This window comes from Siniperca chuatsi, linkage group LG3 (genome assembly GCF_020085105.1).
Source record: "Siniperca chuatsi isolate FFG_IHB_CAS linkage group LG3, ASM2008510v1, whole genome shotgun sequence".
In the NCBI taxonomy this organism is placed as follows: domain Eukaryota; kingdom Metazoa; phylum Chordata; class Actinopteri; order Centrarchiformes; family Sinipercidae; genus Siniperca; species Siniperca chuatsi.
In genome coordinates this window covers 21,905,107-21,924,067 of record NC_058044.1, presented here as the reverse complement: position 1 = coordinate 21,924,067, position 18,961 = coordinate 21,905,107, and the positions used below count along the sequence as shown (strand labels likewise).

The 18,961-nt window shown below is 40.9% G+C and overlaps 1 protein-coding gene across 5 annotated transcripts; it reads right to left on the bottom strand.

Moving 5' to 3' along the window:
- Positions 1–1,149: 1,149 nt before the first annotated feature.
- On the bottom strand, positions 1,150–18,665 carry tdrd7a (tudor domain containing 7 a). 5 transcript variants are annotated; one of them, XM_044191765.1, is made up of 22 exons: positions 18,564–18,665; positions 16,994–17,212; positions 16,596–16,740; positions 16,139–16,253; positions 15,713–15,805; positions 15,233–15,270; positions 13,997–14,037; positions 13,226–13,396; positions 12,145–12,921; positions 11,656–11,837; positions 10,365–10,557; positions 9,913–10,024; positions 9,489–9,700; positions 9,006–9,140; positions 7,469–7,552; positions 7,182–7,316; positions 5,506–5,616; positions 4,421–4,601; positions 3,962–4,167; positions 3,676–3,869; positions 3,138–3,298; positions 1,150–2,685 (listed from the first exon to the last, which is right to left on the bottom strand). In XM_044191765.1, the coding sequence occupies exons 2-22, from the start codon at positions 17,198–17,200 to the stop codon at positions 2,450–2,452; spliced, it is 3,729 nt and encodes a 1,242-aa protein (XP_044047700.1). In that variant the 5' UTR covers positions 17,201–17,212; positions 18,564–18,665; the 3' UTR covers positions 1,150–2,449. The 5 variants fall into 5 exon arrangements, with proteins under 5 accessions (XP_044047700.1, XP_044047698.1, XP_044047696.1 ...); XM_044191763.1 differs by having other exon boundaries at positions 18,389–18,655; XM_044191761.1 differs by lacking the exon at positions 18,564–18,665 and adding an exon at positions 18,053–18,200.
- Between the last annotated feature and the right edge of the window lie 296 nt (positions 18,666–18,961).

Sequence of the window (18,961 nt, the reverse complement as noted above, 5' to 3'; positions counted from 1 at the left end):
TTAGGAAATATGCTTATTTGCTCCCTGGCTGAGATTTAGCATTAGATCAGAAGATCGATACTCTCACATCTGTCCATTAGATATTAAGTTACAGCCAGCAGCCGGTTAGCTTAGCTTAGCACAAAGACTGAAACTGGAGGAAAGAGCAAGTCTGGCAGGTCATATCAGTTGCCAGGCAACCAGCAGACAGCCTAGCCAGTCTGGCACATAACCCCTCAGTACAATGGCAAATTATTTACACTTATGTTTTTTTAACGAATTAAATAGGCTAAATGAGATATGTGTTCATTAGTGAGTTTTAGCTGTGTTTTGTTACTGTTGGACAGTAAGTTACACTAACTGTACTGGACAATAACTGTTTCCCCATTTACAGTCTTTGTGCTAAGCTAACCGGCTGCTGGCTGTGGCCTTAAGATATGTGAGCGGTATCAATCTATTCAATCCAACTCTCCGCTAGAAAGCAAATAAATCCTTTAAGAGTTTTTCTGATGCAATTGGCGTATTAATATATAACATGCATATGGACGCTATTACTTTACATACAAGATCTCTCTCTCATATATATATATCCCAAAACAAACTATTATCAAAAAGTATCAAAAATACTAATTTGGCAGAAAAATGTCCCCTTTGACTATTATTATTGACATCAGATTGTTCATACTGATGTGCATGCAGCATTTTACTGTTGTAACTGGTCAAGGCTGAACTAGTTTTACCTGCTTTATGTAAAGTTAGGTAGTTAAGTCCAGTGGTTCCCAGTCTAGGGAGTCATGACATGATTAATGGGGAGGAAGATAGAAAAATCTGCTGCAATCTCTCTTTGGTAGAACTGCTAACAACTCAAGACATCTGAAACATGACAAGTAGATGCTACTTTTATGTAAGGGGTCACAAGCCAAAAATGTTGGAAACCACTGGTTTAGTACAATATTTCCCTCTGAAATGTAGTGGAATGGGGGGGGGGTATTCATATTAAATTTTGAGGTATGCCCTACTTGCACTTTACTTTAGCACAGTGCTGAAGAAAATCTAGTTATTTTCCTCCACTGGTCAAATGTGCCACAGCTGCAGCCAGCCAGCCATATCTGCTCTTCAGCTCTGAACCATGTTCATGCTGCAGCCCACATCCACATCTTTACCACAAGATGGGAAACTAATTTATTGAGATATACTCCAGTTAGATTTCACATTTAGTCTTTCTGAAAATTTGAGCTGCTCTCAGGATGAGTGACCAGTGAAATAAAGTGTTCGAGGTGAGGTAGCCTTTGTTATCCTGCCAGGTGGGAAATATCAAATGAAATACAAATGTGCTTAAAAAGAAAGAAGGTCGTCAAGTGACAGCTCATGCTGCCAGGTACCTGTCATATAAAAAGGTAATGAAAACAAAAATGTATCTACCGTAATTGTAAGGACATTTACACTGTTGGTAGTCTCTTCTTACAGATAATTCCTTCCTGAAAGACCTGTATATAAACACATTTACTACTGGCAGGTCATACTGATTTGGTATTTCCTACTTGACAGAAAGAGCTACAGTACTTTAAAGCCATTTGATAGCTGTTTTACCCACCAGACAGAATCCACCGGTCGGGCATAGAAGAATGACATACTACACATGACAGCTCTTTAATTTCACTTGCAGTTCATCCCCAGGTAGCAGCTCACATTGCCAGAACACTGGCAAAAACTTTTTTAAAGCTTTCAGTCAAAGTACACCATCCTTTGGCTACATTTAATAGAACAAATCCTTGTGAACAGCTTTTCATGTTGAAATAACACTAGAAATATTACAACTTGTTCTTTTCAAGTAACACAGGATATTAAACAAGGTGTTCCCATCAGTGAAGTTTTAACAACTATGTAGATTAATGCAGTTAAGTCATTTAAATTGGATTAAAGTAAAAACATAAATACACACAAAATTAAGTGCAAAATGAGACACACTATGGCATGCATAAGGCACAGCTAACAAAAAACAAATGAGATGAGGGAATAGTCATAAATAACATACAAACCATGCAACACACAGGTGACTAAACTTGAAGGAAAAAAAAAAAGTGTTGATGAAGTTTGCCATCGTTTTGCTCATTAATTTTGAGTATAACTGCACTAAATAGTGCCTCTGAGACAAATGTAAGTTTTCCAGTCCTTAAATTCAGAAAAAATAAACTCCTCAACAAAACAACATCTTCAGTCTTAATGTGACATGGTCCTTAACTATGACCCAAAAATTTAAAGGGCTTCTTGATTGGGAGAAAGATCCAGAATGGTGAAAATGAACCAAGGGCAGAGAAAGTGACTTTTGACTGCACTTTCACCATTTTTAGAAAATGAAAAGAACCAGGAAAAGACCAGTTGTTGGTTCAAGAATACATTTTGGGAGTTAAACTTCCAGTCACATAGTCAGCGTGCTGGTTAATTTCCCCAACATGCATGAGAAGACATCCTAGGCTGCCGAAGACAGCTGCTCATCGCCGATGTCGGCCATGATGCTGTGAATCCAGAGGTCCCTGTCCTCCAACGCAGTGTCCACCAGATAAACTGTCAACCTGCGTTCCCACTGCTCACCTTTAACCTCAGACAACTCCTGCACACTCTCCACCTGGGCTACCAGCGCTCGACCCTCCACGTGATTCCTGAATAACATGGAGGCCTCCTCTGACCACTGGTGCTGTGTCATACCTGCAGGACGAACAGGAGGAGGTATCAGTAATTAGACTGACAACGAAGGCTGCTCCACAATGTGTTATCAAGGTAGATAATCGATTAATTGTGAAAACAACCGGCAGATTAATTGATTGTGAAAACAAATCATTAGTTGCAGCCCTAATCAACATTATAGCAATGTATGATTACAACTAGCATGGAATGAGTATGGAACCAACACAGAATGACCCAGTGATTGCTTGCCTTGTTTAATATTGAGAAATTAATAAGAATTAAATTACACAATAAGCTTTGAGTGAGGTGGAAAATGATCGCAGAGCAACCAAAATTTTAATCTGAGGGCTAAAAAGTAATTAATTCTGATGCTAAACTTAAAATAGCAATTCATTACACTACCTGTTAGATATAAAATAGCATTGCTTTAATGCATATCAACCAATAAAGCTACTGAAATAGTATTAACTCACCTGCCAGTTGTGCAGTGATAGCCTGGAAAGGCAGCTGTCTGAATTCCTCTATCAAAGGCCCGAGGAGAGTACTGCGAACTAGCTCATGTTTGCCGTGGTCCAACTCGTAGACCGAAACCAACCCGTTGGCCAGAATCCCCTTCACCTGCACGCGGTGCCAACTAGGTAGAGGAATGCATCAGTTAATAGCAACCTGTTTTTACATTTTGTTCTTCACTTCCTTGTGGCAGCACAAAATGACAGCTGATCTCCCATCATCTCTGAGAAACACACAACCAGTACAAGGGCTGTAATCAAGATAACGCATTAATTTACAAATAGTTTTGTCAATATATATTTATCCTCATAACATTGGACTGCTATTAATATGAACTCCATACCCTAAGGCATTACACAGTTAACATTTTTCCAGCAAAGCGCTCCAAGATCTAATGAGATCATCTACCATTTAAGGACCCCTTGAGGTTTAACTTTGAGATTTTTTATCATGTATTGTTCTTGACTTGTTATGGTCACCATAATGACATGAATCACATACTTCTTGTCTATTTTGGCAGCGTAGACCTCTCCTTTCTGGATGTGTGTGGCTGTGTTGGTCTTCCATGTCTGGTTATAATAGAGGATCATCTCTCCCATCAACACCACCAGTTTATGCAGGTCCTGCCATGGTTGCAGCACAAAGTAACCAGGATGGCAGGCCACTGGCACAAACACATCCATATTCTGACCAGGCTGAAAGGACGAAGAGGATAACATGAATATTACCACAAGGCTTTGCTGAATATTTGTTTTTTCCACTTTTGTGCAGCCCATGACATACATACTGAGCCCGTAGAGAAAGTTTGTCCCTCTCCACACACCTGGGGAAGCTCCAGTGGGGGAGGCATCGGAAGTGGCTGTATCCCAGTTTTGGTGGTTGTATCTGGAAGAGAAGCGTCCTCTGCTCCGTGTAGAGGTCGGGCTGAGGCCTTGACAATGGGGTTTGGGAACGGGTTGCTCAGAGTCATCTTCTCCACTAAAGCACTGAGACCTAGAAATTTGGAAAAACGCAGGTACATGCAAAGAATGCATCAATACAAATCTAAAAACAACAAAAAATGTCTTATTGTCCAAATACCTTGACTTCACATGGTAGAACAGTTTGGAGAACAAACAAAAACTCTTTCAAAAAGATGCTTAGTTTAAACAGACTTGTTCATGTATACAAATGCTGACTGTTGGTGGGAACTGTGCCAGACCCAGAATGGACTTTGTGTTTGATGTCTTGTCTTGTGCAGTATTACCTGTATCCACGCTGCTGTTATTGCTGGTGATTGTGTTGTTCTGTGTTGTGAGTTTCTGCCACAACTCTGACTGGGCCAGCTGATAGTTGATGCTCTTGTCCAGCTCCTGACGACTGTCAGCACCAATGAAGAGGTACATATAGACCAGCCAGTCCCCTTTGTGCTGGTCTAATTTCAAGATCTTAAATGAAGGAAGAAAGGGAGAAAAAAAACAAAAAACAAAGACACACATATACAAAGTTAGAGAGACCTTGTGGTCACTGTGATTGTTTCACACTGTTCTCTAACAAGGCCTTGTAAGCTTGATTTGCACAGTGTTTATATTTGGAATATTTGGAGCTAGTTCTGCTCCTACACCATACACTGTCAGTGTGCTTCAAGCAGTCAAGCCTTTATGGTCAACATACACTCAGTGGCCACTTTATTACACCTTTCTAATACTGGGAAGGCCCCCCTTTGCCCCCAGAGCAGCCTGAATTCTTCATGGCATGGATTCAACACGGTCCTGGAAACATTCCTTATAGATTCTGCTCCATGTCGACATGACAGCATGAGCCAGGTAATGCAGATTTGTCTGCTGCACATTCATGCTGCCAATCTCCTGTTCTGACACATCCCCACATGCTGTATCAGATTGTGATCTAGCGACTGTGGAGGCCACTAGAGTACACTGAACTCATTATCATGTTGGTGGAACCAGCTTGAGATGATGTGAGCTTTGTGACATGGACTTCTGAGATACTCAAACCACCCCATCTGGCACCAACAATCATGCCATGGCCAACGTCACTTAGATCACATTTCTTCCCCATTCTGATGTTTGGTCTGAACAACAAACAAACCTCTTGATCATGTCTGCATGCTTTTATGCATTGAGTTGCTGCCACATGATTGGCTGATTAGATATTTGCATTAACGAGCAGGAATACAAGTGTACCTAATAATGTGGCCACTGAGTGTAGTTTCCTGCCGTAGTTATTGCATGTTTGTCCTGCAGCAGCAATCATTATTGGAAATACAGGACAAATCTAATTTTAACTTCGGTATGTGTTAAACTTTATGCAACAGATGTTACAGTATGTTACCTTCATTTTACAGTCTTTGGCACCCAGGAGAGCCTCCTTCACACACAGAACGGCCTCTGGGCTCCAGTCTCCCTCTGGAACTGTGAGGTCAGCCAGGCGACATTTGATAGCCTGAAGAGAGCAATAATACACAAAAGAACTATGCATCTTTACTGGGGATGCCCCGATCACATTTTTGTGCAGCCTATAACAACTGCCGATGATCATCTATGAGCCATAGTGGCTGATACCAATTGTTTTTTTGTTTTGTTACAGCAGTTGGTATAGCAGTACTAAACAAAATCAAGTACTGGAATACCTTGAAAATAGCCCTCTTTTTAACAAAAGTGCTTAAAAAGTCCTTGAAATTCAAATAAACCACATAATGCTTTCTTATATTTTGACCTTAGTTTTGTTCATCAAGTCATTATAATTAAACTGCTCAGAATCTGAAATCGTTCAGCTTTTTATTTTTTTTTCAAATTGTGACGTATCACCGGATCTCCTTTCTTCCTCGCCTTGATGAGCCCTTTACCGAAAAGTTAATATGCCAGGGAAGTGTAAATTTAATACAGCATAGCTGGAAATTTATCTTTATAGCGATTGGCTTTTGACTGCTCTGTTTTATATATGTTTTATATCTCCACAAGATATATATAAAGATCGCCAGAGGAGCTCACGCAGGGACTTCGCCGTTTTTAGTGACTGAAATACTGCGGTGGGTGTTGTATATGGATCGCATGTGCCCAAAACATGGTGTTTGTGAACATCTTTGTTTTTTGAGAGATGATCTAAATATTCCTGGCTTGAAGGAGATGGAAAATTGACAGGTCTGTGCTGCCGTTCTATGGAGTGTCCACTGTTGGCAGCCATGCTGGTATGATGCTTTGCTCTCCAGGGCTCCGTGCCAGTCATGTGACTGAAAACTATGAATAGAAACGTTTGGTCTCAACTTGAACCAGAGCATCTACAGATTAATTCCATACCCGATATGTTATGATCGACTAAAGTTAGACACGATACAAGATGAATACATCACCGTATTCGCCATCTTGACTGGAAGGGAGCCTGCTGAATGTCGTTGCTATGCGTCTGCGCGGTCGCCATATTGGCGAGATCAAGATTTGCTAGTAAACATATACAATGTGTGTCCTCGGTCGTATATTTTCACTGAATATCGGCCAATAACAAATCGGCGATTGATCTGAGCATCCCTAATCTTTACTTGTGTAACAAACAACTACTTTATTAGACAACCACTTTTAGACAGGATTCACAACAATGGCATCTTTAGAAATAATGTTTGCTGATGTACAAACCAATGACAGACCTGTTTCACAAAACAGCAATTCACATTTATAGTGTATCAAAGATCCTTAGCTTCCTTAGTCTCAGTTTTATTGTCCCCTGAAGCCAATCAGTGTAATTCTATCACTGCTGAATTTCACAAATTTATTCAGGTTGAATAAACATCACTGCAAGCACACTGACAGTCTGCCTGAATTCTTTGTCCACAAATCAAAAAGAGCACGCCTTTTTGGAAAAAGGGTTAAAAAAAAAATCCTGATTGAGCCTTCAAGTACTATAGACAGAAGCTTCAAATCAATGAACAGAGGAAATAATGCTTCTCCAGCCATTGGATTGGTTGAAAATTGTGGTGTATCTACTCCCACAATAGGCACACACAAACAACTGACCTGTGGTGGGATGATGGGGAAGTCTTTGAGGAAAAGAGGGGGGATCTCTCGTAGATCAGTGACCTCTACAGTTGCTGGGACACCCAAGTCAATGAAGAAGATCTCCATCACTCTGTTGCCGTACATGTTGGTGATCTGAAAACAAGAGCAACGAAACGTGAGTGGGTGCCAAAGAAATATGACCTGAAACTGCAACAATATCCTAATACTTTCAATGTCCTAAATAATTTTAAGCTTTTTCATTTTATGCTTTTAAAGAAAATACATTTAAATTATTCTGTTCTTACCTCTACTCTGGACCACTTTCCTTTGTAGCGGGCTAGACAGACCTTGCCACTAAACGGTCTGGATACCAGAGACTCAGACGTCATCTGGTAGGAAAAATTACAAGGACAATAATAAAGACCTTCTACATATCCAGAGAGGATTTTTGGAGTTGTGTAAGAAATCAAACGCAGCAGCTGTGTGGAACACTGTATCTATGAAACAGCAAAAACCTTAAAAATAAAAAAAGAGAGACTGAATAACCAATAACCTGTAATAAACAATACCTGTGGGGCACCCCAGTAGCTCACATGGTAGAGCGCGTACCATTAACTCCCGAATTCCACCGAGCATGGCTCTATAACGTCGCGTCTGCGAGCCGGTTTTGTTCCGTCCTCCAAGTGGCTTCATACCCCACCAGGAGTGTTTCAGAAGCAGAGCCGTTTGCCTATTTGGCGTTTTTGACTTGTTGATTTGGTCCTTTTTCCATGACTTTAGTGCTTCTACCATGGGTAAGTAGGCTATATAGTTAAATGGTTTCTTTTTTTGTCTGTTTTAGTCGGGTTTTTTGTTGACATACGATAAAGAGCCTGCACAGGGTGTTATATTTTGAAAACTGACCGGATGCTCTATGCCGTTTCTGTGTCTGACTTCCTGCCTGGTTTGATTTGCTCTGTGCATCTTGATGCAGCTTCCGTAAAAAATAGACTCGCTGCGTATTTGGAGCTGAGAACCACTTCTGGGACATACTGTGGTGCATCTGGTGGAATCACAAGCATTGTCTAGAATGGCTGCAGTCAGCCCCGGTGAGAGATCAAGGAGGCCATCCACATCCAATGCCAGACCATCCTTTCGATCACCCTCACCAGATTTTATTTTTATGGATTTTATTCTAGATACAGTTAAAAGAACACCAAATGCTGATTGCGTATCACACCAGGAGCCAATGAAGTAATACATTTGGCGTTCACGTTAGAAATCAGAGGGATGGCTTAAACTTTTATGTAGCCACACCCCAATCAGGGATGTCAGCTGGCAGCTGCTTTTCATCGGCTATCAAAGGCAAAATACCTATTTTGACACCACAGATTGGGACGTGGCATCAATTGCAACATGTTCTAAAGGTTTCAGAGAAGTGTGGCAACAGTATTGAGTTTGTGATACAGTGTGAGTTTAGTCTTGCTCTAAATATTTGGATATTGTCATCCCTTCTTTTATCGCATCAAATGACTGTAAAACCTTGTTTGCCTGCCTCTGTCGGCACTAGCTCGGCTCTCTCAAAAACAAGGTGTATATCCCAACTTATAGGTCTATTTTCTTAAAGCACTTTGAAGTATTGTTCTAAATGTTATATACAGTAGTTAAGTGAATTTACTGTAGTTATGACTAAACAGTAAATTCAAACTTTGAAACAGCCTCTCTCTACGTCAAGCAGCACACTGAACAGACACCTGAAATCTACACTGCTGGTATTCTATATGCTATCACTGTTCAACTTGAATCGTTCTACACTGTTAAGTGCTAAGGCAAATGGAGGTATTCATGAACTCTTAAGTCTACCTGGGAGGTGAAAATGCCCTCTGTTTCTTCCAGTAACTTGTTGAGTCTTGCGGTTCCTCTGGAGGGCAGCTGGCAGTAGATGATACCATCTGCACACACATTTGTGACACACACGTCCTGATAGGTAGCATTTACCTACAGGCAACAGAAAGATCAATGTTAGATCACACTGATGACCTCACAATCATGGCTGACAAGCTGCTGGTTTTAATTTTGCAAATTCTTGAGTTCCCTTAACACACATCTGGCTACTGTTGGACAAGACAGACTAATATAAGAACGGTAACAGCACCACTCACTGGTCGAGCTGAGCTGTGATGTCAAGAGAAATGAAAAATATGAGAAACTGGCCCTTTGCTGCTATTTCATTGGCTTTATACATGCAAATGTTTGTTAAATACACACACAAACTGTTATTCTACAGAGGGCTCTCCTTGATCTCATACAACACACTATACATGTAGTTAGCACCACCATCCTTACAGTCAGAGGGTTGTTCATGGTCTTGTCCTGCAGAGCCTTCAGGCAGGTGGAGTTGATGTTGACATCATCATCCTGCGAAGTGTCATACAGCACTGCCACAGGCATCTCATTCTGTTGACACGGCTCTAATGTCTCCATCAGCAGGATCTTTCCGACTGCCAACTTGTCCAAGGAAGACAGCACCAGTGGATGGGAGCTGAATGCCTCTAGACCTGGGAGAAGGAAGATAAATAAGGATGGGAAGAAGAGGAAGGAGGAAGAGGAAGGACATGAGAAGAAGGGCTATTAGTTACCCTTGACCTATGTGTACATTCATTCGCCAAATGTAAACGTTTTGTCCATTCTGTTGTGAGATCTGTGTACTTTCACCTACATCAGTTACATAAAAACAAGTCCTAAAGACATTTCTTAATCTCCTATGTACCTGCAAGTCTAACATTAGTAGCCTGGAACGGTAGAGAGAGGAAGTCCTGGTGCAGTTCCAGCAGATTAGTCCCACTGGTTTCCACAGAGAAGCCATAGTCCACATAATATACCTGGCAAACAGAAAAACAAGACAGACAAAAGCTCTTTTGCTGCAGAAACACTGACTCATTCTGTAGCTACCAAATGTCTTCGTCCAACACACTGAAAATCACTATAAGCTGTGTCTCAACTCTGGGGCTGAATCCACCAAAGTCTACATTTCTGAACCAAATACATCATGAAGAGCTAAAAAAGTATTCACAGCCCTTGAAATTTTCCTGGGTTTTGTGTTTTAAAATTATGAGTTACAGTGAATGAAATTAAGCTTTTTGACGCCGATGAACATAAAAATATTTTTTAAAGTGAAAACGACTTGACAACTAACTACCAACAACTAACTAAATGAGTTACCTTGACCTTGTTAGGGGTCATAACCTCCATGACCTGAGCTCTGGCCAGCTCATCTTCGTCCTCCCCTCTGACTGCTACCAGCTGGCCAACAACAGTGTTAGACAGAGGATGGTGGGTAGAGCTTTGGCTGTAGAAGGAGCGCATGGCCTCCTCCATGGCCTCCTGGGCATTGGAGTAGTTCTCACCTACATACCTGAACAGAGAGACAAACTTTTTTCAGCTTTTCTTAATCTGTGCATTGGTAGATGTACACAGGTGTACACAGAGCTCAGTGTAGCATGGACAGCTACATAGAGGTGGTAGTCAGTCATGAGAAGCTACTGTCAAGACTCCTTTTGTTCGCTGGAAAGACAGGGAGTCTGCTGGAGCTTTGACAATCACGAGAAAACACATTTATGGCCCTTTGAGAGAGTTACTGTGTGGGTACCTGTGTTGTAGCTGAGCTAGTGGCTCTACTACGAGAGGCTCTCTGGTGTGTGTTTCTGTGGGGGAGTGGCAGTACATAGCCGTAGCCATGCTGTTTATCGCAGTTAACCTTACTGTTTGTCAGTAAATAATCTATGCTAATAGTACAATCTAACTACTCAAGCCACGCAATTCGCTCAGTCCACTCTTCACTAAAGCCTTTTTTTTTTTTTTTTTTTATACTTGTGCGAGACACCGTGGAGCGGGCCTCCGCAGATGGCACGCAAGCTCCTCTCCACAGTCTTCAGAGTAAGGAGACGTTTTATACGAGGGGGCGAGCGGTTGGTAACAAAACCTGCCACCATATACGTCACCTGAAACCAGATCAGCCAATAGCTAAATTCAATTGCAATAGCCGGGTTTCAATCAGTAGAAAGGAGCCACTATGCATATTTATAACACAATATGTAGAATTCAAATACTTTGCACTAAAATGTCAAAATTTGGATGTGAATCCATCAACAACACTACTAAATACCCATATACATTGGTTGGTTTTCAGCTGTGGTTTTTGGGTTTAGTTACTCTTTTTAAAAATTAAGCAAAAAACATCCTGTGTGGCACTAAAATTTTGCAACAGTGCACAATCAAATACAATATAGTTTAGAGTAAGCAAGGGTCCTACACTCAAAGAAGCTCAATTGTTTGAAACATGATGTACATGTCACCTTTATCACTCATAAAAGTTAAAATTTTGCAATGAAAAAATCCTGACAAAGTTTATTTTCATTGGCAGGTGAACCACTCTGCTGTTGTCTGTACCTATGTTAAAAACAATACTGTTTTTAGCTTCAGGGACAATAAATTACATTAATGTGTGTCTCACCTTATAGTAAGAGCATTACTGCTCTTGACATCAGTAATCAGCACAGAGGGGTACTGCTCCGAGGGAAGAACCAGACAGGGAGGTACCACAGGACCCAGGACCTCCAGACCAGAGGGAGGGGGATGGCTTCTGGTGACTTCTGTGGCTTCCATGTCTGCTCTGCTGGAGTTATACAAGATGGCCTGACCACAGAAAAGTACATTAATGATGAACACATTAATAGATATATTTAATGACAACCAGGTAAACATGAAGGATGTCCCTGAGCTCCATGAAGAAATAAAAGGTGACAGTAGAAAAGAAATCATTATTACAACTGTAATAACACACCAATCATCATTCCAACTTATCACTTGCATGAGAGCAAGGTTCACTTGTCACTGGCAAGTGAGTTAGCATTAACTGTGAGGACAAGGTAACTTCACACTACTCTTGAAGACTTGGTACATTGTGTTAACTGGTACACGTAGTGCCATCTCATTCACTTACCTTCTTCTTGTCATGTGGCAAGGGGTACTCCACAGTGCATATATCCAACAAAACAGACAAGTTGTCCAGAATATGTTTGGGGAATGGAGTCTTGTATGTGTCCATAAAAAGTCTGGGCAAAGATTGGGCCCACAGCCCATGACTGTACATGGACAGAAGCTCCTTTATTCTTTGACGCACCTGAGCTGACACAATAGCAGAAGATTTTGAGGGAGGACAAGGGGCAGAATCGGAGGTAGGGGAGAAGGTGACCTTCAAAAGAGGTAAAATGTCAGGTCCGGGTTGGAGGGAGGAAGCCAATGGAGGAGCGTTGGTTGATGCAGGGCAAGTCCACGTAGGGGCTAAGGGCCGAGTGTTTTGGTTGTGGTTGAGAGTAGTTGAGGTTAAGTTATCTTTACACCCACCACTGGCATTAACTGCCAGATTGACGCAGGGGGGCAGATGGGGAGCAAGAGATAGGTTGCGGGCAGGGCTACGCAATGTGACTGAAGACAACAGCTTGCCTGAAGAGGCAGCAACAGGTTGTGGAGGAAAAATGAAGGTGGGCTTAGCCAAGGGGTTTTGGGGGGAAACTCTAGGTTTAGGAACAGGGGAAGGAGGGAGTGGGGTGGAAGGTTGTTCAGGTGTTGAGGGACGTGAAGAAATGCATGTGGTGATAGTGCATGAATCGGTGGGTGACGCTGGACGGGTGTTGGTGGTGCTACTTCTAAAGACAGTAGAAGGCAGAGGTGGGTAGATCAGGCGATCAGCTCGGTAGGTGCTGGCAGGTTTCTCCACCTGTGAAGGAGAGAGAGAGAGAGAGAGAGAGAGAGAGAGAGAGAGAGAGAGAGAGAGAGAGAGAGAAGGAAAGAGAGGTCTGTTAAGGTGGGGTACAGGCAGTGTTTCCCCTAACAATATATTGGGGGGGAGGTACAACTTGTGTATTTAAATATCAGAAAACCCCCCACCCAAAAGCCAGATGTGTAAGTCTGTATAGGCCTTAAACATTAGACTCGTAAGGCTTCACAATACCTACTTTGTTTTAATGGCAGTATAATTATTTGTCCGTGTATATACATGTACAAATAATTTACTGACTCACCATACAGACGTGTGTCCATTTTTCCAGATCTATGAGCGCCTGAGGGTGAAGCTCCTGACTGAACATTTGACTGTAGACGCCTGATAGTTTCGACATCCACAATCCACTGCAGTATTTCTCCAGGAGCTCAGTTACTCTGCTCTGCACCAGCTCCATGTCATAGAGACAAGACTATATGGGGAGATTTCACATGACTGATCACTACAAGTATGTCTCTGTGCTTTTTTTAAATTGAGTTTAGATTGAGTTTTTTTTTTTTTTAATCACAATTTAAATACATAAAATAAATAAAGTACTATGTACAAAATAAACCCATTAAAAGAGCTGCTGGAAAAGGACTGCTGTGACATCACTGATTGGGGTGTGGCACAAGGGCTATATACATAAACACAGAATTCACATATAAGCCAAACAATTTTCTTTATATTTTTTAAACATTTTATTTTAGAAAAAGAAAATCTGTGAGGGCTCATCTAATATGCAAATTCAGTGAACTTTTGCTCCTGGCTGGTAGCACCCTGAAGGGTTTTAAGAGATTAAATATAAAAAGGCGACAAGTAGAGCCTGTTCCTTGTTATACACAAACAAAGCAGTAGGACTAAGTGATTCAATTTGGATTTACCCTTTGATTTAGTCCCAACCATTTGCACACACATTTAATTAGGGATGTAATTAGGATAAGACAAAATACAATGCACTGCAATTTAAATGTAGGCTATCAAGTCATTTTGAGTAAAAATGAGAAAAGCACAGAGAACGTTTTTTCTGTACCTGGGATTGGTTGGGTCTGGAGACCTGTTCAGGAGGCTTCTCTGAAAATTTGTACCAAGGAAGAAGGAAAGGTTAGCAAGTGCTGATATCAGTAAACCAGATTGATTCAGCAGATTGTTAGTTAATCTGGTTTTGCCAATGTTGATATCATACACTGGTCTGCAATTACTTCCCCAGTCTAAGTGCAAAAGGTCTCAACCTTGTCTTTTACTCCCCTTCAGAAAATCTGACATGACAACTAAGCTGATATTCTGGATCATTATTGGAGCCAATCATTTTAAAACTGATATAGCTATATAAAGCACTAGAGATGCACTGATCGATCTGCCATTTTTCAGCTTGATCGGCCATGACTGGTGACCGGGGCCGATCTATGCGTTTCCCCACACATAGACTGTACTTGAGTGGACCGCCCAGGTATATTAATGGCCGGCAAAGTATATTTGCTGACCCATTTTAGCACTTTGCAGAGAAACATGGAGAAAGACATTATCTGGTATTAGGCCTACATTAGAAGATGCGGAGACGGTGGATATTTTACAAGCACGGACCAGGTAAAGCAACAGTGAAGACACCAGTGCCGATGTCATTCGGTACCACATTGGTTTTGATAATAGGCGACGTCAACAAGCCTCGTCCACACGTGGCACACCTGCTGTTGTGAAAACGCAAAAGCTGGTGAAAATCCAAAATGTGAGTTGTGTTTTTTGGGTGACTTCATAAAACATACTGCTGACAAAGAAAGTCAACAGAGCAGACAGGGAGAAAATGTAGAACTTATTTGATAGTCAATATTTTATTATGAACATACAATTGAATGGACCCTAGGAAGAATAGCCAATGCTTATGCTGGTGCTAATGGGGATCCTAATGAAAAAAAGAATATCCCATTATAGAAAAGTTACAAAAATGTTTGTGTATGCTGGCAATTATAGTTGTTAATAAGAAAGAAAATTGGAAAAATTGGAATCAGCCAAGAAAATTGCATTTAGTGCATCTCTATAAAGCACGATTCACTTCTGATCCTTTGTTTATTGTGACCCTATGTGATGCTGGGTTTGCCAGCTGTTGAAAAACCCCACTGCGCTGGAATTGAAAAATCTGCAAAATTCTCAAAGAGTGAAAAACACGGACATCTGAAATAAAAAAAAGGGGTCAAACATTGTAAAATATCTAGTTCAGAATTACATTTAAATAATGTGACCCACACACACACACAAAGAAGGTCCCACATACCTCTAGGCTTCCGGCAGTTTGCCAAGCACTTCTTTTCCCTGTTGGCAACATGGCAGCCTTTTAAGCACGATGTGCTTTTCACAGCAACAAGCTGTCATTCAATACAAACGTCCTGCTGTTGTTCTTGATACAATAATAAGATAAGAAAGTTTGGTCTATTGGTTCATTCAACATTTTGTGCTGGTTTTATGTCATATATATATTTATATAACAGCTCCATATCCAAAACATCCTACAATCTCAATGTTGATATTTTGAGACTCAACTATGAACTGTTTTGAGAGCAGCAGGCAGAGACTTAAAGAACTACACCATTGCTAACACATTACAATAATTGCCCATGAGCAATATTTTAGAATTAAGTACTATTAAAAAGTGCTGCTAGCATGCTACACTCAAACTGCAATGCCTGAAATTAAATACTGTATATAGAAGAACCAGGTTTAGCGGCATAAGGTTTGTCCACATGTGTATGTTCACCTGTCAGGCATGACACACTGTTTTACAGCTGGTTGAGGAGCCGGTTGTCTGTGTTCAACAGGGGTGATGGAGCTTAACCTTTGGTCTGACTTCCTGATGTTCAGGGAGAACACAAGAAAAAAACTTTGGTTTATTTGTTTTAGAATTCACTTAAGATGAAGCACAGACAAAAAAAAGAAATTCCATTAGATTCCTCATAGCAAGAGTGACAGAACATTTCAGTTACAGAAAGTAAACACCACTGGAGATTCCACAAACTGATACATAGAAGGGAAAAAAAAGGTTTAACCTGTCAACAACTGAATAATAAGACTGCCGTGTGGTGGCTGGGGTAGTATTTCTATAGACAATGTTGTCCAACCAAGTTGTAAGTGCAGCTACTGCTCATCATTTCTTGATGAAAACTGTAGTGCAGATATCGTTTACCTGTAGTCTCCTGAGGCACTGAAGCCTCTGTAGCCGCCATGGGATCGAGAACGGTTTGCTGGCCAGTTAGAGGTACCACCAGCTGAGGGTTGGCGGAGAGAGGACCTCGGCCTCACTAAAAGCATGGAAAGGGGGATAATGGGTCAGGCTAGAGTGCAAAAAAAGGAGAAAGGTTTAATGAATGATGAGGAATCATCAAGGAGGATTTTGGAGGTTTGTGTCCCCACCCCTCACCCTAATCCTATTTAACCTACATTGGGAGGAGGGCAATATAACACAATGAATCTGAATCCCTTCAGTACCTTTAAGTAGGTTTTAAAGTCTTCATAAAGTGGAAAACAAACAAACTTTGATCCTAGGATGGAGACTCTTTAAAATCAGTTGCTACTCTCTTAATATGAAGGCATTTGGAGAGATAGAGCCCTGACTTAAGAAACAAAGCTGTTGTGTCTCCTACCATTGAGCATGTATGGGTTGGAAGGTTTGAATCTCATCCTGCAGTTGACGACTTGGGAGCGACCAGATTTCTTTGAGCTCTTCTGCTTGGCCACTAACTCAGCAATGTGGGCTGTCTCTTGACACACTGCAGCAAAGCATTTCAACTACAGAGCAGATTTATTGTTACACAATAAATTCACAAAAGTGCTATATAAAAGTCTGCACACTTCTTAGGATTTAGCTAAATTTGATGAACTACAAAAAAAACTTTTTTTGAGTTTCTCAGTTCTGTGGGGATGCTAGCTGGCCTGAGGCAGTAGGATAGGGATGCAAAAATATATCAATGTCACACCAAGTCAGACTAAGTAAATTTCAAACTACCTGGGTAAATAAAAAAATAAAAAAAACAGCCCTCACCTCACCCATCCGGTACTCCAGGCGGACCACAGAGGGGATGCTCCGGAGGAAGTCCTCCAGTTTTGAGTAGCCCAGCTTCTTCAGCGGGATGCTCTCTCCGCACAGTGACCGGTACTCTGACTGGAGGCTGGTAATAGACACGCCGGCCTTGCTGGACTGGAGTACAGACCGCAACATTTTCTTTATGGACTCGTTGTCCGACATCATGGTAAATACACACTGAAACAGAAACAACACAGAAATAAAAATCTGTGGGGTTACAAACGCACAAGTACATCAGAAACATCGGAGAGAGTAACTGACTTGATCAATCAAAAGGGGATGCGTCATACTTTTTACCCCCTAAAAAGTGTCTCCAGAACACTGTCATTGTTTTAGCATCATTGGGTTCTGTTGTATTCCAATCAAAGCTATGCCCAGCCTATAAGAGCTACATTTCTCCTGACTTTTGAAGACACCAAGAGACAAAAGCAACATGTCATCCAGTAAAGTGCTTCCACGTTCTGTGGGGGTTTGTGGTGGCACTTTACAGTTTGGAGGGATCTGTACATAAAAATGAGAGTTTAACTTTGTTCAGCGAATTTCAAAGCATATAGAAAGGGAAAATCTGGCAGCATTTATGACACAATGCAAGCTGTGATGGTCAAACCTGATCATGAAAAATGTGTTTTCAGCACTAGTTTTAAAAAAAAATATATAACAATTGAACCCAAAACCATGGATTTTGGTCTTCACCTTATTTTCTCTACAAAAAAAGTTCTCAAGTGTGAGAATCCTGTTTGGTGGATTTACTAATGATATACAACAAAACATTCATGTTTGCCAAACATAAATATTTATTTATTTTTAATTTTGAAAGTTTAACTTACAATGACAGAGTTCGTTGTCGAGTTAGCAAAACAAAACGCGGTGTGGGCAAACTAACTAACGTTAAGTTAGCTAACCTAGGTCTGTACCCGCCACGACGACCACGACATCTCAAGCTAAATTTCTGATTCGCAAACAACAAATCTATGAATTTTGGCAGCATACAACGAGACACAGAAGTGTGTTTAATACCACATGGCAAAGTTGTGTGCGTCTATTTCCCATTTAATATCAAGTTGGTCTTATCGCTGCGAAGCGTGAAACCTTGGAGATCCATTATCGAACTCTATTCAATCTCCACGGAGACAATGGCTACATTGGCTGTTGGGCTGCTGAAAGACGGACAATGTGGGCGTTAACGTCAGCTAACGGCTAACTGTTCGTTTGAAGGTTTGCAGCTAGCGTTGAAATAAAGTTTGTTATTTCGGCCCATACTTGCCCTTTTACAAACCAGCAAAAATATTTGCAATGTGCAATTACATTAGCTCAAATTAATGACATATAAAGGTGTTTCCATGTTTAAATTACCTGTAATTTTTACTATCTTGCCAAACTGCCGTAGGGTTTGCTGCATGGATGGTCTTCTGTCGCCGTATTCAGAATTACTCACACGTTCACGCCCACAAGTTCAAAAGGTCTGCCTGTTTGCGTTAGGTCGTTATTTTAGTCTGAATTTAGCATGGTTGTATTATGTTGAACTTACGTGTTCCTTAAGTGTATCTAATTAGCTAGCTTTGTGCATCACTTTTTAGGTGATCAACTAGTCAATTTTGTAGAAAACGATCGTTGGATATGCTGCTTTTAAGTGCTGTCGGAAATTGCAGTCTTCAAAGTTGAGCGCGGCATACTTACAATATACTGTTAAGTAAATCACACCAATGCAACTTTTACCATTTGGTTTTTATTTCCAACCGAAAGTATTTGCTTGTGCAGCAAAGCCATGTTTACAACTGTCAAATACAAAGTAGAAGCTTACACAAGCTTGTTTTCTTTGTTTACAATGCAGAGCTCTACAAGCTGCATGATCACAATGAAGTGCCACCAAATGTTTATTGAGAATATACAACAGCTATGCATAAACATGTGTGACCAGTTACATTT